Source organism: Hyla sarda, chromosome 1, assembly GCF_029499605.1.
Source record: "Hyla sarda isolate aHylSar1 chromosome 1, aHylSar1.hap1, whole genome shotgun sequence".
In the NCBI taxonomy this organism is placed as follows: Eukaryota; Metazoa; Chordata; class Amphibia; order Anura; family Hylidae; genus Hyla; species Hyla sarda.
Window position 1 is genome coordinate 615,817,799 of NC_079189.1, and position 18,773 is coordinate 615,836,571.

The following is an 18,773-nucleotide window of genomic DNA, read 5'->3' on the forward strand; positions in this document are numbered from 1 at the left end:
GAGCAGATGAGCCTAGAGCAGCAGCCCCTGATCATGTGACTCCTCCTCCTCCACGTGACTGATCACATGACGGTGACATCATCGCAGGTCCTGTAAGCACACGGCTCCTCTACAGATACAGGTATGTGGGTGAGGTCCTTTAATCGCACCCCCTCCCCTATATAGAGGCCGATCCCCTCTTTCTGTGATTTCTCCTTTGGGGATTATTTTTTCCTTTATGTGTTTTTTTTACCTAATGTGGGGGAACTATACTGCCAACCTAATGTGGGGGAACTATACTGCCAACCTAATGTGGGGGAACTATACTGCACACCTAATGTGGGGGAACTATACTGCCAACCTAATGTGGGGGAACTATACTGCCAACCTAATGTGGGGGAACTATACAGCCAACCTAATGTGGGGGAACTATACTACCAACCTAATGTGGGGGAACTATACTGCCAACCTAATGTGGGGGAACTATACTGCCTACCTAATGTGGGGGAACTATACAGCCAACCTAATGTGGGGGAACTATACTGCCAACCTAATGTGGGGGAACTATAGTACCAGCCTAATGAGGGGGAACTATACTACCAGCCTAATGTGGGGGAACTATACTGCCAACCTAATGTGGGGGAACTATACTGCCTACCTAATGTGGGGGAACTATGCTGATAACCTAATGTGGGGGAACTATACTGCCAACCTAATGTGGGGGAACTATACTACCAGCCTAATGTGGGGGAACTATACTACCAGCCTAATGTGGGGGAACTATACTACCAGCCTAATGTGGGGGGAACTATACTGCCAACCTAATGTGGGGGGAACTATACTACCAGCCTAATGTGGGGGAACTATACTGCCAACCTAATGTGGGGGGAACTATACTGCACACCTAATGTGGGGGGAACTATACTGCAAACCTAATGTAGGGAACTATACTACCAGCCTAATGTGGGGGAACTATACTACCAGCCTAATGTGGGGGAACTATACTACCAACCTAATGTGGGGGGAACTATACTACCAGCCTAATGTGGGGGAACTATACTACCAGCCTAATGTGGGGGGACTATACTACCAGCCTAATGTGGGGGGACTATACTGCCAACCTAATGTGGGGGAACTATACTGCCAACCTAATGTGGGGGAACTATACTGCCAACCTAATGTGGGGGAACTATACTGCCAACCTAATGTGGGGGGACTATACTGCCAACCTAATGTGGGGGGAACTATACTGCCAACCTAATGTGGGGGAACTATACTGCACACCTAATGTGGGGGGAACTATACTGCCAACCTAATGTGGGGGGGACTATACTGCACACCTAATGTGGAGGGAACTATACTGCCAACCTAATGTAGGAGGAACTATACTGCACACCTAATGTGGGGGAACTATACTGCCAACCTAATGTAGGGGGAACTATACTGCACACCTAATGTGGGTGAACTATACTGCACACCTAATGTGGGGGAACTATACTGCCAACCTAATGTAGGGGGAACTATACTGCACACCTAATGTGGGGGAACTATACTGCCATCCTAATGTGGGGGAACTATACTGCCAACCTAATGTGGGGGAACTATACTGCCAACCTAATGTGGGGGAACTATACTGCCAACCTAATGTGGGGGAACTATACTGCCAACCTAATGTGGGGGAACTATACTGCCAACCTAATGTGGGGGAACTATACTGCCAACCTAATGTGGGGAACTATACTGCCAACCTAATGTGGGGGGAACTATACTGCCAACCTAATGTGGTGGAACTATACAGCCAACCTAATGTGGGGGAACTATACTGCCAACCTAATGTGGGGGGACATACTGCCAACCTAAACTATGCTGCCAACCTAATGTGGGGGAACTATACAGCCAACCTAATGTGGGGGAACTATACTGCCAACCTAATGTGGGGGAACTATACTGCCAACCTAATGTGGGGAGAACTATACTGCCAACCTAATGAGGGGGAACTATACTGCCAACCTAATGTGGGGGAACTATACTGTCAACCTAATGTGGGGGAACTATACAGCCAACCTAATGTGGGGGAACTATACTGCCAACCTAATGTGGGGGAACTATACTGCCAACCTAATGTGGGGGAACTATACTGCCAACCTAATGTGGGGGAACTATACTGCCAACCTAATGTGGGGGAACTATACTGCCAACCTAATGTGGGGGGAACTATACTGTCAACCTAATGTGGGGGAACTATACTGCCAACCTAATGTGGGGGGAACTATACTGCCAACCTAATGTGGGGGGAACTATACTGCCAACCTAATGTGGGGGGGAATTATACTGCCAACCTAATGTGGGGGGGAACTATACTGCCAACTTAATGTGGGGGGGAGCTATACTGCCGACCTAATGTGGGGGAACTATACTGACGACCTAATGTGGGGGAATTATACTGACGACCTAATGTGGGGGGGGAACTATACTGACGACCTAATGTGGGGGGAACTATACTGCCAACCTAATGTGGGGGGAACTATACTGTCAACCTAATGTGGGGGAACTATACTGCCAACCTAATGTGGGGGGAACTATACTGTCAACCTAATGTGGGGGAACTATACTGCCAACCTAATGTGGGGGGACTATACTGCCAACCTAATGTGGGGGGAACTATACTGCCAACCTAATGTGGGGGAACTATACTGCACACCTAATGTGGGGGGAACTATACTGCCAACCTAATGTGGGGGGGACTATACTGCACACCTAATGTGGAGGGAACTATACTGCCAACCTAATGTAGGAGGAACTATACTGCACACCTAATGTGGGGGAACTATACTGCCAACCTAATGTAGGGGGAACTATACTGCACACCTAATGTGGGTGAACTATACTGCACACCTAATGTGGGGGAACTATACTGCCAACCTAATGTAGGGGGAACTATACTGCCCACCTAATGTGGGGGAACTATACTGCCAACCTAATGTGGGGGAACTATACTGCCAACCTAATGTGGGGGAACTATACTGCCAACCTAATGTGGAGGAACTATACTGCCAACCTAATGTGGGGGAACTATACTGCCAACCTAATGTGGGGGAACTATACTGCCAACCTAATGTGGGGGAACTATACTGCCAACCTAATGTGGGGAACTATACTGCCAACCTAATGTGGGGGGAACTATACTGCCAACCTAATGTGGTGGAACTATACAGCCAACCTAATGTGGGGGAACTATACTGCCAACCTAATGTGGGGGGACATACTGCCAACCTAAACTATGCTGCCAACCTAATGTGGGGGAACTATACAGCCAACCTAATGTGGGGGAACTATACTGCCAACCTAATGTGGGGGAACTATACTGCCAACCTAATGTGGGGAGAACTATACTGCCAACCTAATGAGGGGGAACTATACTGCCAACCTAATGTGGGGGAACTATACTGTCAACCTAATGTGGGGGAACTATACAGCCAACCTAATGTGGGGGAACTATACTGCCAACCTAATGTGGGGGAACTATACTGCCAACCTAATGTGGGGGAACTATACTGCCAACCTAATGTGGGGGAACTATACTGCCAACCTAATGTGGGGGAACTATACTGTCAACCTAATGTGGGGGAACTATACTGCCAACCTAATGTGGGGGGAACTATACTGCCAACCTAATGTGGGGGAACTATACTGCCAACCTAATGTGGGGGAACTATACTGCCAACCTAATGTGGGGGAACTATACTGCCAACCTAATGTGGGGGAACTATACTGCCAACCTAATGTGGGGGAACTATACTGCCAACCTAATGTGGGGGGAACTATACTGCCAACCTAATGTGGGGGGAACTATACTGCCAACCTAATGTGGGGGGGAATTATACTGCCAACCTAATGTGGGGGGCAACTATACTGCCAACTTAATGTGGGGGGGGGAACTATACTGCCGACCTAATGTGGGGGAACTATACTGACGACCTAATGTGGGGGAATTATACTGACGACCTAATGTGGGGGGGGAACTATACTGACTACCTAATGTGGGGGGAACTATACTGCCAACCTAATGTGGGGGGAACTATACTGTCAACCTAATGTGGGGGAACTATACTGCCAACCTAATGTGGGGGGAACTATACTGTCAACCTAATGTGGGGGAACTATACTGCCAACCTAATGTGGGGGAACTATACTGCCAACCTAATGTGGGGGAATATACTGCCAACCTAATGAGGGGGAACTATACTGCCAACTTAATGTGTGGGAACTATACTGTCAACCTAATGTGGGGGAACTATACTGCCAACCTAATGTGGGGGAACTATACTGTCAACCTAATGTGGGGGAACTATACTGCCAACCTAATGTGGGGGAACTATACTGTCAACCTAATGTGGGGGAACTATACAGCCAAGCTAATGTAGGGAACTATACTGCCAACCTAATGTGGGGGGAACTATACTGCCAACCTAATGTGGGGGGAACTATACTTCCAACCTAATGTGGGGGAACTCTACTGCCAACCTAATGTGGGGGAACTATACTGCCAACCTAATGTGGGGGGAACTATACTTCCAACCTAATGTGGGGGAACTATACTGCCAGCCTAATGTGGGGGAACTATACAGACAACCTAATGTGGGGGAACTATACAGACAACCTAATGTGGGGGGAACTATACTGCCAACCTAATGTGGGGGGAACTATACTGCCAACCTAATGTGGGGGAACTATACTGCCAACCTAATGTGGGGGAACTATACTGCCAACCTTATGTGGGGGAACTATACTGCCAACCTAATGTGGGGGGAACTATACTGCCAACCTAATGTGGGGGAACTATACTGCCAACCTAATGTGGGGGAACTATACTGCCAACCTAATGTGGGGGAACTATACTGCCAACCTAATGTGGGGGAACTATACTGTCAACCTAATGTGGGGGAACTATACTGCCAACCTAATGTGGGGGGAACTATACTGCCAACCTAATGTGGGGGAACTATACTGCCAACCTAATGTGGGGGAACTATACTGCCAACCTAATGTGGGGGGAACTATACTGCCAACCTAATGTGGGGGAACTATACTGCCAACCTAATGTGGGGGAACTATACTGCCAACCTTATGTGGGGGAACTATACTGCCAACCTAATGTGGGGGGAACTATACTGCCAACCTAATGTGGGGGAACTATACTGCCAACCTAATGTGGGGGAACTATACTGCCAACCTAGTGTGGGGGAAACTATACTGCCAACCTAATGTGGGGGAACTATACAAAAATATAAAATATTACTATTCTGATCCCTATAACTTTTATTTTCCTGTATATGGGGATGTATGAGGGTCATTTTTTGCGCTGTGATTTGTGTGTTTTATCGGTACTATTTTTGTCTTGATGGGACATTTCAATTGCTTTTTAGATATGTTTTTATGGTATTTGAAGTGACCAAAAATGTGCAAATCTGGTTAGTGCACTGGTTAGTCAGTGTCCGCCGCTCAGCGTTAGGAACAAACTGGAGCTTGTCACGTCATAGCCCCGCCCCATCATGATGTCATGCTCCGCCCCCTAAATGCAAGTCTATGGGAGGGGGCGTGATGGCTGTCACGCCCCCTCCCATAGACTAGCATTGAGGGGGCGGGGCTATGACGTCACAAGATCCCGGCACTGACTTCAGGATTTGGAACAGTTTGTTCCAAACGCTGAGCAACAGAGTACCCCTTTAATGAGGGAGATTCATCAAAACTTATGCGGAAGAAAAGTCAACCAGTTGCCCATAGCAACCAATCAGATCGCTCCTTTCATTTTTGAAAAGGTCTCTGAAAAGTGAAATAAGCTCTCTGATTGGTTGCTATGGGCAACTCAGCAACTTTTCCTCAGCGCAGGTTTTGATGAATGTCCCTCATTGTGACTATAATGTCTCCTCAGATGTTTCCCCAGATTATCTCCAGGAAATGGATTTTATTTCTCCCTAGAATCTGGTGCGGTTTATCATCGTCTCCTCTTCTTCCCTTCAGGTTTCTCCAATCCAGGATCCTCTGCTGATATCTTCTATATAAGAGAATTCTCCTGGATGACCCATCAACCATGGAGAGAGACAGGAACAAGATGGCCGACAGGATCATAAACCTCACCCTACAGATACTCTTCCGACTTACTGGAGAGGTGAGGGATTCTGGGAGTGATGTCACATGACCTCATTCTTATCTATATAATAACAGATGAATATGACTGGAGAGGTGAGGGATTCTGGGAGTGATGTCACATGACCTCATTCTTATCTATGTAATAACAGATGGATATGACCGGAGAGGTGAGGGATTCTGGGAGTGATATCACATGACCTCATTCTTATCTATGTAATAACAGATGGATATGACTGGAGAGGTGAGGGATTCTGGGAGTGATGTCACATGACCTCATTCTTATCTATGTAATAACGGATGGATATGACTGGAGAGGTGAGGGATTCTGGGAGTGATGTCACATGACCTCATTCTTATCTATGTAATAACAGATGGATATGACTGGAGAGGTGAGGGATTCTGGGAGTGATGTCACATGACCTCATTCTTATCTATGTAATAACAGATGGATATGACTGGAAAGGTGAGGGATTCTGGGAGTGAGGTCACATGACCTCATTTTTATCTATGTAATAACAGATGGATATGACTGGAGAGGTGAGGGATTCTGGGAGTGATGTCACATGACCTCATTCTTATCTATGCAATAACAGATGGATATGACTGGAGAGGTGAGGGATTCTGGGAGTGATGTCACATGACCTCATTCTTATCTATATAATAACAGATGGATATGACTGGAGAGGTGAGGGATTCTGGGAGTGATGTCACATGACCTCATTCTTATATATGTAATAACAGATGGATATGAATGGAGAGGTGAGGGATTCTGGGAGTGATGTCACATGACCTCATTCTTATCTATGTAATAACAAATGGATATGACTGGAGAGGTGAGGGATTCTGGGAGTGATGTCACATGACCTCATTCTTATCTATGTAATAACAGATGGATATGACTGGAGAGGTGAGGGATTCTGGGAGTGATGTCACATGACCTCATTCTTATCTATGTAATAACAGATGGATATGACTGGAGAGGTGAGGGATTCTGGGAGTGAGGTCACATGACCTCATTCTTATCTATGTAATAACAGATGGATATGACTGGAGAGGTGAGGGATTCTGGGAGTGAGGTCACATGACCTCATTCTAATCTATGTAATAACAGATGGATATTACTGGAGAGGTGAGGGATTCTGAGTGATGTCACATGACCTCATTCTTATCTATGTAATAACAGATGGATATGACTGGAGAGGAGAGGGATTCTGGGAGTGATGTCACATGACCTCATTCTTATCTATGTAATAACAGATGGATATGACTGGAGAGGTGAGGGATTCTGGGAGTGATGTCACATGACCTCATTCTTATCTATGTAATAACAGATGGATATGACTGGAGACGTGAGGGATTCTGAGAGTGATGTCACACGACCTCATTCTTATCTATGTAATAACAGATGGATATGACTGGAGAGGTGAGGGATTCTGGGAGTGATGTCACATGACCTCATTCTTATCTATGTAATAACAGATGGATATGACCGGAGAGGTGAGGGATTCTGGGAGTGATGTCACATGACCTCATTCTTATCTATGTAATAACAGATGGATATGACTGGAGAGGTGAGGGATTCTGGGAGTGATGTCACATGACCTCATTCTTATCTATGTAATAACAGATGGATATGACTGGAGAGGTGAGGGATTCTGAGAGTGATGTCACATGACCTCATTCTTATCTATGTAATAACAGATGGATATGACTGGAGAGGTGAGGGATTCTGGGAGTGATGTCACATGACCTCATTCTTATCTATGTAATAACAGATGGATATGACCGGAGAGGTGAGGGATTCTGGGAGTGATGTCACATGACCTCATTCTCATCAATGTAATAACAGATGGATATGACCGGAGACGTGAGGGATTCTGGGAGTGATGTCACATGACCTCATTCTTATCTATGTAATAACAGATGGATATGACTGGAGAGGTGAAGGATTCTGGGAGTGATGTCACATGACCTCATTCTTATCTATGTAATAACAGATGGATATGACTGGAGAGGTGAGGGATTCTGGGAGTGATGTCACATGACCTCATTCTTATCTATGTAATAACAGATGGATATGACTGGAGAGGTGAGGGATTCTGGGAGTGATGTCACATGACCTCATTCTTATCTATGTAATAACAGATGGATATGACTGGAGAGGTGAGGGATTCTGGGAGTGATGTCACATGACCTCATTCTAATCTATGTAATAATAGATAGATATGACTGGAGAGGTGATGGATTCTGGGAAGGATGTCACATGACCTCATTCTTATCCATACACAGGATTACACAGTAGTGAAGAAGTCCTCTAGTGGGCGCTGTCGGGCCCCTGTGTGTGAAGGATGGGGAAGAACCCTGAGCCCAATCCCGGGGCCCCCACCTCACTCCCTGATACATGAGGAAATGGATGAACAGAAGATCCGAGAACTCATCAACAAGATGATGGAACTGCTGACTGGAGAGGTGACCCTGCTGGGACATTATACAGTAATGGAGGGGTCTGGTGATGACTGGAGAGGTGACACTGCTGGGACATTATACAGTAATGGAGGGGTCTGGTGATGACTGGAGAGGTGACCCTGCTGGGATATTATACAGTAATGGAGGGGTCTGGTGATGACTGGAGAGGTGACACTGCTGGGACATTATACAGTAATGGAGGGGTCTGGTTATGACTGGAGAGGTGACACTGCTGGGACATTATATAGTAATGGAGGGGTCTGGTGATGACTGGAGAGGTGACACTGCTGGGACATTATACAGTAATGGAGGGGTCTGGTGATGACTGGAGAGGTGACCCTGCTGGGACATTATACAGTAATGGAGGGGTCTGGTGATGACTGGAGAGGTGACCCTGCTGGGACATTATACAGTAATGGAGGGGTCTGGTGATGACTGGAGAGGTGACCCTGCTGGGACATTATACAGTAATGGAGGGGTCTGGTGATGACTGGAGAGGTGACCCTGCAGGGACATTATACAGTAATGGAGGGGTCTGGTGATGACTGGAGAGGTGACACTGCTGGGACATTATACAGTAATGGAGGGGTCTGGTGATGACTGGAGAGGTGACACTGCTGGGACATTATACAGTAATGGAGGGGTCTGGTGATGACTGGAGAGGTGACACTGCTGGGACATTATACAGTAATGGAGGGGTCTGGTGATGACTGGAGAGGTGACACTGCTGGGAATGCTGGGACATTATACAGTAATGGAGGGGTCTGGTGATGACTGGAGAGGTGACACTGCTGGGACATTATACAGTAATGGAGGGGTCTGGTGATGACTGGAGAGGTGACACTGCTGGGAATGCTGGGACATTATACAGTAACACCACTGGAGGGGTCGGGGTGATGACTGTATCATTATGTGTCAGGTTCCTATAAGGTGTCAGGACGTGGCGGTCTATTTCTCCATGGAGGAGTGGGAGTATGTAGAAGGACACAAGGATCAGTACAAGGATCAGGTCATGATGGAGGATCAGCAGCCCCTCACATCACCAGGTAATAGACATGACTATATACAAACGTCCTCTCATTATTTGTATGTAAAGAATGAATTCAGTCTCTGTATGTGTTCCCTACAGTCAGATCCAGTAAGAGAACAGCACCAGAGAGGTGTCCCCGTCCTCTTCTTCCACAGGATGATCAGGTAGATGGAGATATTCCCTATGATCTGTAGAAGGGCTGTGAAGCTCTTGTGGTCAGTCCCCTCACCCTCCATGACTCCTCATCTCCTGCTCATCTATAACATCCTACGTGACTCCTACTGTCTGATGACTTTTACAATATTTTATCTACATCTTATGATTTAGGGACAAGATCCGAACAATATTAATGCTCCAGAGACAAATGTGAGCAGTGATGAGCAGTATAAGGAGGATATTCCTACAGGGAACGATCTGATCTATATTAATACTACAGACATAAAGGAAGAAGAAGAGACAGATGTGAGCAGTGATGAGCAGTATAAGGAGGACATTCCTACAGGGAAAGATCTGATCTATATTAATGCTACAGACATAAAGGAAGAAGAAGAGACAGATGTGAGCGGTGATGAGCAGTATAAGGAGGACATTCCCACAGGTAACCGCTCAGGTGAATATTAAAGGGGTTATCCAGGAAAAAACTTTTTTTTATATATATATATATCAACTGGCCCCAGAAAGTTAAACAGAATTGTAAATAATTTCTATTAAAAAATCTCAATCCTTTCAGCACTTATAAGCTGCCAATGTTGAGTTGTTCTTTTCTAAGTGCTCTCTGATGACACCTGTCTCGGGAACTGTCCAGAGTAGACGCAAATCCCCATAGCAAACCTCTTCTACTCTGTGCGGTTCCCGAGACAAGCAGAGATGTCAGCAGAGAACACTGTTGCCAGCCAGAAAAGAACAACTCAACTTCCGCAGCTGATAATTTTTGGAAGGATTAAGAGTTTTTTTAATGGAAGTAATTTATAAATATGCAAGCAATAGAAGAAGGTAGCGCAACTCACCACACCGACCCAGGTATACTATGCAAGTGGTTCTTTATTCCAAAGCTTCAACCATGGAAGACAAGCAGGGGAGAGTGGGAGCGGGACGCGGGGGTATCCACTCGGTGACGGGACCGTTTGGCGCCTGAGCGCTTCGTCAGACCGGGATAGTGAGGTCACAGGAAGGGGAGTGCTTTAAAACAGTACTAATATCTTAGAGTGTAAAAACACCTCCATGGCAGAACGTGAAACATGTCTTTTTTGGACGATAAGCTCTCTACAGGCTTACGCGGATAACAACAGAACCCCGAGAGGGTTATGGGTATATAAATCCCCTTCAGCTGTTGGCTGTCCGGGCATGCTGGGAGTTGTAGTTTTGCAACAGCTGGAGGGCCTACTGTAGGTATAGTATATTATACAGACCCCTGTCCATCCCAGAACCCTGACTCACCTTCCCAGTTGCTGCAGGGATCGTCCGGGGAGGGTGGTCCGGGCCATCCATCCTTCCTGTAGTGTCCGGCGGCATTCCGGGTGGAGGGTGAACCGGTCCAGGCTGTCCTTCTTCTCCGGGGGTCCTCTTCCCCACTCCGGGCAGGCTCCGGCCTAGTAACGCTGCATTGACGCTGCTGAGCAGCGACGCACCTGACGTCACGGTGCGGTGTGGTGGACGGGGCATTATCGGCTTATCGGCAAGGTAATTGCCGATACCGATAATGCCCAAAATCGTGATTATTGGCCGATAATATCGGCCATACCGGTAACCGGTCGATCCCTAGTAGCTAACTTCATAGTACTGTTAGTTCGCATAATAGGAAGTTGCTTTTAATGTTTGTATAACATGTTTTACTATACACTTTTGTATCTAAGTTAAGAACCAATGATCCGCAGTTCACCTGCAGCGTCATCAGGATTTACCTGTTTTAAAGCACTCCCCTTCCTGTGACCTCACTATCCCGGTCTGACGAAGCGCTCAGGCGCCAAACGGTCCCGTCACCGAGTGGATACCCCTGCGTCCCGCTCCCACTCTCCCCTGCTTGTCTTCCATGGTTGAAGCTTTGGAATAAAGAACCACTTGCATAGTATACCTGGGTCGGTGTGGTGAGTTGCTCCGTTTCTACCTTCTTCTATTGCTTGCATTTTGTATGGACTTGTCTTATACGTTGAGCACCACTGAAGTCCCTCCAGCTGTTGCAAGGGAAGACACTTAAAGATCGAATAGCCTGCTATATCCGAATAGATTGCTTTATCCTAGTGCAAGTCTCGGTGGTGCCGAGTCCCTCTCTATAAGATTGTAATTTATAAATATGTTTAACTTTTTGGAGCCAGTTGATATATATAAAAAAAAGTTTTTTCCTGGAATACCCCTTTAACTACTAAATGCAGAGAAGAGGTGCACGGAGTACCGATTGGTCTTCTAAACACCATGAATGCATCCGATCGGTGTATCACGAAGAAGTGAAAAGCACCAGACTCAATGCACACCGAAAAAATGTGAAATGATATCAGGTTTATAGAGGAACGACAACAAATATCCTCATCACAATTAAAAAGCTCCCAGGAGCTAAAAACATGAGAGCATATGTGGCCGCCCTCCGGAACACACGTCCAAAATATCAAAATACCGTAATCATATAATACGTCCAGAATATCAAAATAATCATATAATACGTCCAAAATATCAAAATAATCATATAATACATCCAATATATCAAAATAATCATATAATACATCCAATATATCAAAATAATCATATAATACGTCCAATATATCAAAATAATCATATAATACATCCAATATATCAAAATAATCATATAATACGTCCAGAATATCAAAATACCGTAATCATATAATACGTCCAAAATATCAAAATAATCATATAATACGTCCAAAATATCAAAATAATCATATAATACATCCAATATATCAAAATAATCATATAATACATCCAATATATCAAAATAATCATATAATACGTCCAATATATCAAAATAATCATATAATACGTCCAATATATCAAAATAATCATATAATACATCCAATATATCAAAATAATCATATAATACGTCCAATATATCAAAATAATCATATAATACGTCCAATAAATCAAAATATTCATATAATACGTCCAATATAACAATATAAACATATAATACGTCCAATATAACAATATAAACATATAATACGTCCAATATAACAATATAAACATATAATACATCCAATATAACAATATAAATATATAATACGTCCAATATAACAATATAATCATATAATACATCCAATATAACATATAATACGTCCAATATAACAATATAAACATATAATACATCCAATATAACAATATAAACATATAATACATCCAATATAACAATATATACATATAATACGTCCAATATAACAATATAAACATATAATACATCCAATATAACAATATAAATATATAATACGTCCAATATAACAATATAAACATATAATACATCCAATATAACAATATAAACATATAATACATCCAATATAACAATATAAATATATAATACGTCCAATATAACAATATAAACATATAATACATCCAATATAACAATATAAACATATAATACATCCAATATAACAATATAAACATATAATACATCCAATATAACAATATAATCATATAATACATCCAATATAACAATATAATCATATAATACATCCAATATAACAATATAAACATATAATACATCCAATATAACAATATAAACATATAATACGTCCAATATAACAATAGAAACATATAATACATCCAATATAACAATATAAACATATAATACATCCAATATAAACATATAATACGTCCAATATAACAATATAAACATATAATACATCCAATATAACAATATAAACATATAATACATCCAATATAACAATATAAACATATAATACATCCAATATAATAATATAAACATATAATACATCCAATATAACAATATTAACATATAATACATCCAATATAACAATATAAACATATAATACGTCCAATATAATGATATAAACATATAATACATCCAATATAATAATATAAACATATAATACATCCAATATAACAATATAAACATATACGTCCAGTATAACAATATATACATATAATACATCCAATATAATAATATAAACATATAATACATCCAATATAACAATATAAACATATAATACATCCAATATAACAATATAAACATATAATACGTCCAATATAACAATATAATCATATAATACATCTAATATAACAGTATAAATATATAATACGTCCAATATAACAATATAAATATATAATACGTCCGATATAACAATATAAATATATAATACGTCCAATATAACAATATAAACATATAATACGTCCAATATAACAATATAAACATATAATACATCCAATATAATAATATAAACATATAATACATCCAATATAACAATATAAACATATAATACGTCCAATATAACAATATATGCATATAATACATCCAATATAACAATATAAACATATAATACGTCCAATATAAACATATAATACATCTAATATAACAGTATAAATATATAATACGTCCAATATAACAATATAAATATATAATACGTCCGATATAACAATATAAATATATAATACGTCCAATATAACAATATAAACATATAATACGTCCAATATAACAATATAAACATATAATACGTCCAATATAACAATATAAACATATAATACGTCCAATATAAACATATAATATGTCCAATATAACAATATAAACATATAATACGTCCAATATAAACATATAATACATCCAATATAACAATATAAACATATAATACATCCAATATAACAATATAAACATATAATACATCCAATATAACAATATAAACATATAATACATCCAATATAACAATATAAACATATAATACGTCCAATATAACAATATAAACATATAATACGTCCAATATAACAGTATAATCATATAATACATCCAATATAACAATATAATCATATAATACATCCAATATAACAATATAATCATATAATACGTCCAATATAACAATATAATCATATAATACGTCCAGTATAACAATATAAACATATAATACATCCAATATAACAATATATACATATAATACATCCAATATAACAATATAAACATATAATACGTCCAATATAACAATATAAACATATAATACGTCCAATATAACAATATATACATATAATACATCCAATATAACAATATAAACATATAATACGTCCAATATAACAATATAAACATATAATACGTCCAATATAACAATATAAACATATAATACGTCCAATATAACAATATATACATATAATACATCCAATATAACAATATATACATATAATACATCCAATATAACAATATAAACATATAATACATCCAATATAACAATATAAACATATAATACATCCAATATAACAATATAAACATATAATACATCCAATATAACAATATAAACATATAATACATCCAATATAACAATATAAACATATAATACATCCAATATAACAATATATACATATAATACATCCAATATAACTATATAAACATATAATACATCCAATATAACAATATATACATATAATACGTCCAATATAACAATATATACATATAATACATCCAATATAACAATATAAACATATAATACATCCAATATAACAATATAAACATATAATACGTCCAATATAACAATATAGGAAATATAATACCAATATAAACATATAACAAGCTGCTCCGACTATAACAGCTTCTCTCACTGCGCACGCGTAAGTCGTATTCCACAATCTTCGGCGCAGGCGAATACTGACCTACTGTAGAACCAGATAATATAAACAAATGCTAAACAGTAAACCATAAAGAATACCAATATTCTGTCCCTTTCTGCACAGACAGACACATTCTGAGCTGCATAATAGTCCTATAATATTACAAAAGAAGGAACGAGGAAGAAGTGGAATACATTAGATATATTTGTTTATGAATAACACCATAAGCAAGGGGTTAATCTCTCCCTCTCTCTCTCTCTCTCTCTCTCTCTCTCAATATTGGTATAAACACTAATACAGAGAGTCCATCATCCACAATATCTACATCAGTGATTCCCAACCAGAGTGCCTCCAGCTGTTGCAAAACTACAACTCCCAACATGCCCGAACAGCCAAAGGTGCTGTGAGCAGAAATGAAAGAAACTGCAACAGCAAGGAAAAGGTTACACTAAGCACTGAAATGCAGCTTTTTTTTTTTTTTTTTTACAAGCTAAGGCAGTGTTTTCCAACCAAGGTGCCCCCAGCTATTGCAAAACTACAACTACCAGCATTCCCGGACAGCCAAAGGTGCTGTGAGCAGAAATGAAAGAAAATGCAACAGCAAGGAAAGGGTTACACTAAGCACTGAAATGCTGCTTTTGACAAGCTAAGGCAGTGTTTTCCAACCAAGGCTCCTCCAGCTGTTGCAAAACTAGAACTCCCAGCATGCCCGCTGTGAGCAGAAATGAAAGAAGCTGCAACAGCAAGGAAAGGGTTACACTAAGCACTGAAATGCTGCTTTTGACAAGCTAAGGCAGTGTTTTCCAATGTAGATATTGTGGATGAAGCCATAAGGGATTCTCTAATATCCTTATAGGCCTGAACAAAGGTCCGTATAACATTCCTGTAAGTGTCAGTAAATGGGGCCCAATATATAAAAGACAATATAATGGAATTTAGTGGTAGGTAAAGTATTGTAGCTCTTATGGACTGGAGTGATTTGTTCTAAGCCTGCTGTAACTATAACGTAGTAGTGCCTGAAATAGGAAGAAGCCGTATGGTGTATACAGGGGCAGGGGCGTATACATGGGAACAGTCAGGGCCCTCGGTGTTGTGGAGACAGACCAGGGGAGGAGACAATACACGGACACAACAGACCGGAGTGATGGGGAGAATGTTCCACCATATTCTGGGACGATAAATACAGGAAAGATTTTATGGTTATGACTCAAATATAACAAGAAATGTTTTCTTCTCTGCAGATTCTTGTAGCAGGAGATCAGAGGAGAATCTTATATCTTCAGATTATAAAGCAGATGATGATATCACACAAGATACATATGAAGAACATTCCATTATCCCAGATACACCCTCAGCCCTTCACAGCCAAGATCTGTCATCTCATCCTTATATACAGGTCCTGTCTTCTCAGTCATCTCAAGATGTTCAGCAAAATAAAAGTCATAGAAGTGTTGAGCCTCAAAAATCCCTCACAGTGGAGAAGCTATTTCCATGTTCAGAATGTGGGAAATGTTTTACTGATGAATCAAATCTTGTTCAGCATCAGAGAATTCACACAGGGGTGAAACCATTTTCATGTTCAGAATGTGGGATATGTTTTACTCGGGAATCAAATCTTGTTCAGCATCAGAGAATTCACACAGGAGGGAAGTTATTACAATGCCCAGAAAGTGGGAAATGTTTTGGCCAGGAAGCATATGCACTCAAACGTAAAAGAACTCCTACAAAGGAGAAAATCTTTTCATGCTTAGAATGTTTGAAATGTTTTTCCATGAAATCAGATCTTGTTGAACATCAAAAAACTCACACAAGGGAAACAACGTTTTCATGTTCAGAATGTGGGAAATGTTTTACTCAGAAAGCATATCTTGTTCAACATCAGCGAATTCACACAGGCATTAAGCCATATTCCTGTTTAGAATGTGGATATTGTTTTGCCAAGAGGGCAAGTCTTGTTCAGCATCAGAGAATTCACACTGGGGAGAAGCTCTTTTCATGTTCAGAATGTGGACAATATTTTACTAAGAAATCATATGTTGTTCAACATCAGAGAATTCACACAGGGGAGAAGCCATATTCATGCTCAGAATGTGGAAAATGTTTTACGCAGAAATCAGATCTTGTTAGACACCAAAGAACTCACACAGGGGAGAAGCCATTTTCATGTTCAGAATGTGGGAAATGTTTTACTCAGAAACCGGTTCTTCTTAAACATCAAAGAACTCACACCAGGAGATAAGGCATTTTCAGCTTAAGCATGTGGAAAATGTTCTACTTAGAAAGTAGATGTTGTTGAACATCAAAGAATTAACGATAAATCATATGGCCACTGTCAGATTCAACAAACTTTTTATATCTTGTACATGTTCACACTTCATAAGATAATTTAATTTCCCTCTTTATAGAATATCATTCACCCCTTACCATCCAGAACATAATCCTGTCCGGCTGCTGCATCATCTTTTTCCAAGCTGAAGCACAGGCAGGGACAAAGTCCTGTAAGTGAGTTTGGGGCTGGCACTCCTCTGTGCTCACTCCTGTCCAATCATCCAATTAGACTGCAACTTGTAAAGAGGGAGGGGTTACAGGGCAGCCTGCAGTAATTGGATAAAGAGACCCGGCACAGCAGACTCAGGGAGGAAAATGAGTCATGCAGAGTGAGGACAGAGCACAGGATGATAAACCAAGTGAAGAACAGATAGAAGGTACTTGTGAGAGAGATATAGATGCTAGACTCATAGAAGTGTTATGTTACTTAATACCTAATGCTGTACATACACATAACTTTTTTTATTCTGGGATATGACAGGTGCACTTTGTCTTGTTTAAAATAAAACATTCATACTGGAGATAAGGCGTTTTCATGTTCAGAATGTGAGAAAGGTTTTACTCAAAAAGCAAAACCAATTAGTTGTCGAAAAGATAAAGTTTGTGTTAACATAAAGTATCATAATAAAATAAACATAGCATTATGTGTGATTTGTTGTATTATTTATTAACTCTTAACGACCACGGACTTATATTTACGTCCATTGCCGACTCCCGTAATGTGAAGCACACTCAGAATTGGAGCGCGCTTCGTATCTTCTGGGTCCCGGTTAATACCGGACGTCGCAGATCGGGCTGATATTAACCCTTCCCAATCCCCTAAAACGGGAGAAATCAATGCCAGTTAGCTCAACGGATATGTACGGGACCGCCGCAGTGAAATCGCGAGGACAGCGGGAGGTGCCTTACCTCTCACCCCGACCTGTGTGCCTGTGAATCACGGCAGCGCAGAGGGGAAGGGAAGCCTGCGTGTGCATTGCGTGTATGTGCGCACACAGTGTCCCCCTCCCCCCTTCGGCGATGGTGTGCCAGCCCCCGACTATGTTCCCGCCAGCCC

At 40.9% G+C, this 18,773-nt stretch overlaps 1 protein-coding gene across 1 annotated transcript; it reads left to right on the forward strand.

Annotated features, from left to right (window-relative positions):
- On the forward strand, nt 1-18,389 carry LOC130298915 (oocyte zinc finger protein XlCOF7.1-like). Its single transcript, XM_056551373.1, has 7 exons — nt 1-121; nt 6,001-6,148; nt 8,419-8,598; nt 9,515-9,641; nt 9,725-9,789; nt 9,953-10,223; nt 16,630-18,389. The coding sequence occupies exons 2-7, from the start codon at nt 6,071-6,073 to the stop codon at nt 17,625-17,627; spliced, it is 1,719 nt and encodes a 572-aa protein (XP_056407348.1). The 5' UTR covers nt 1-121; nt 6,001-6,070; the 3' UTR covers nt 17,628-18,389.
- The last annotated feature ends 384 nt before the right edge of the window (nt 18,390-18,773 follow it).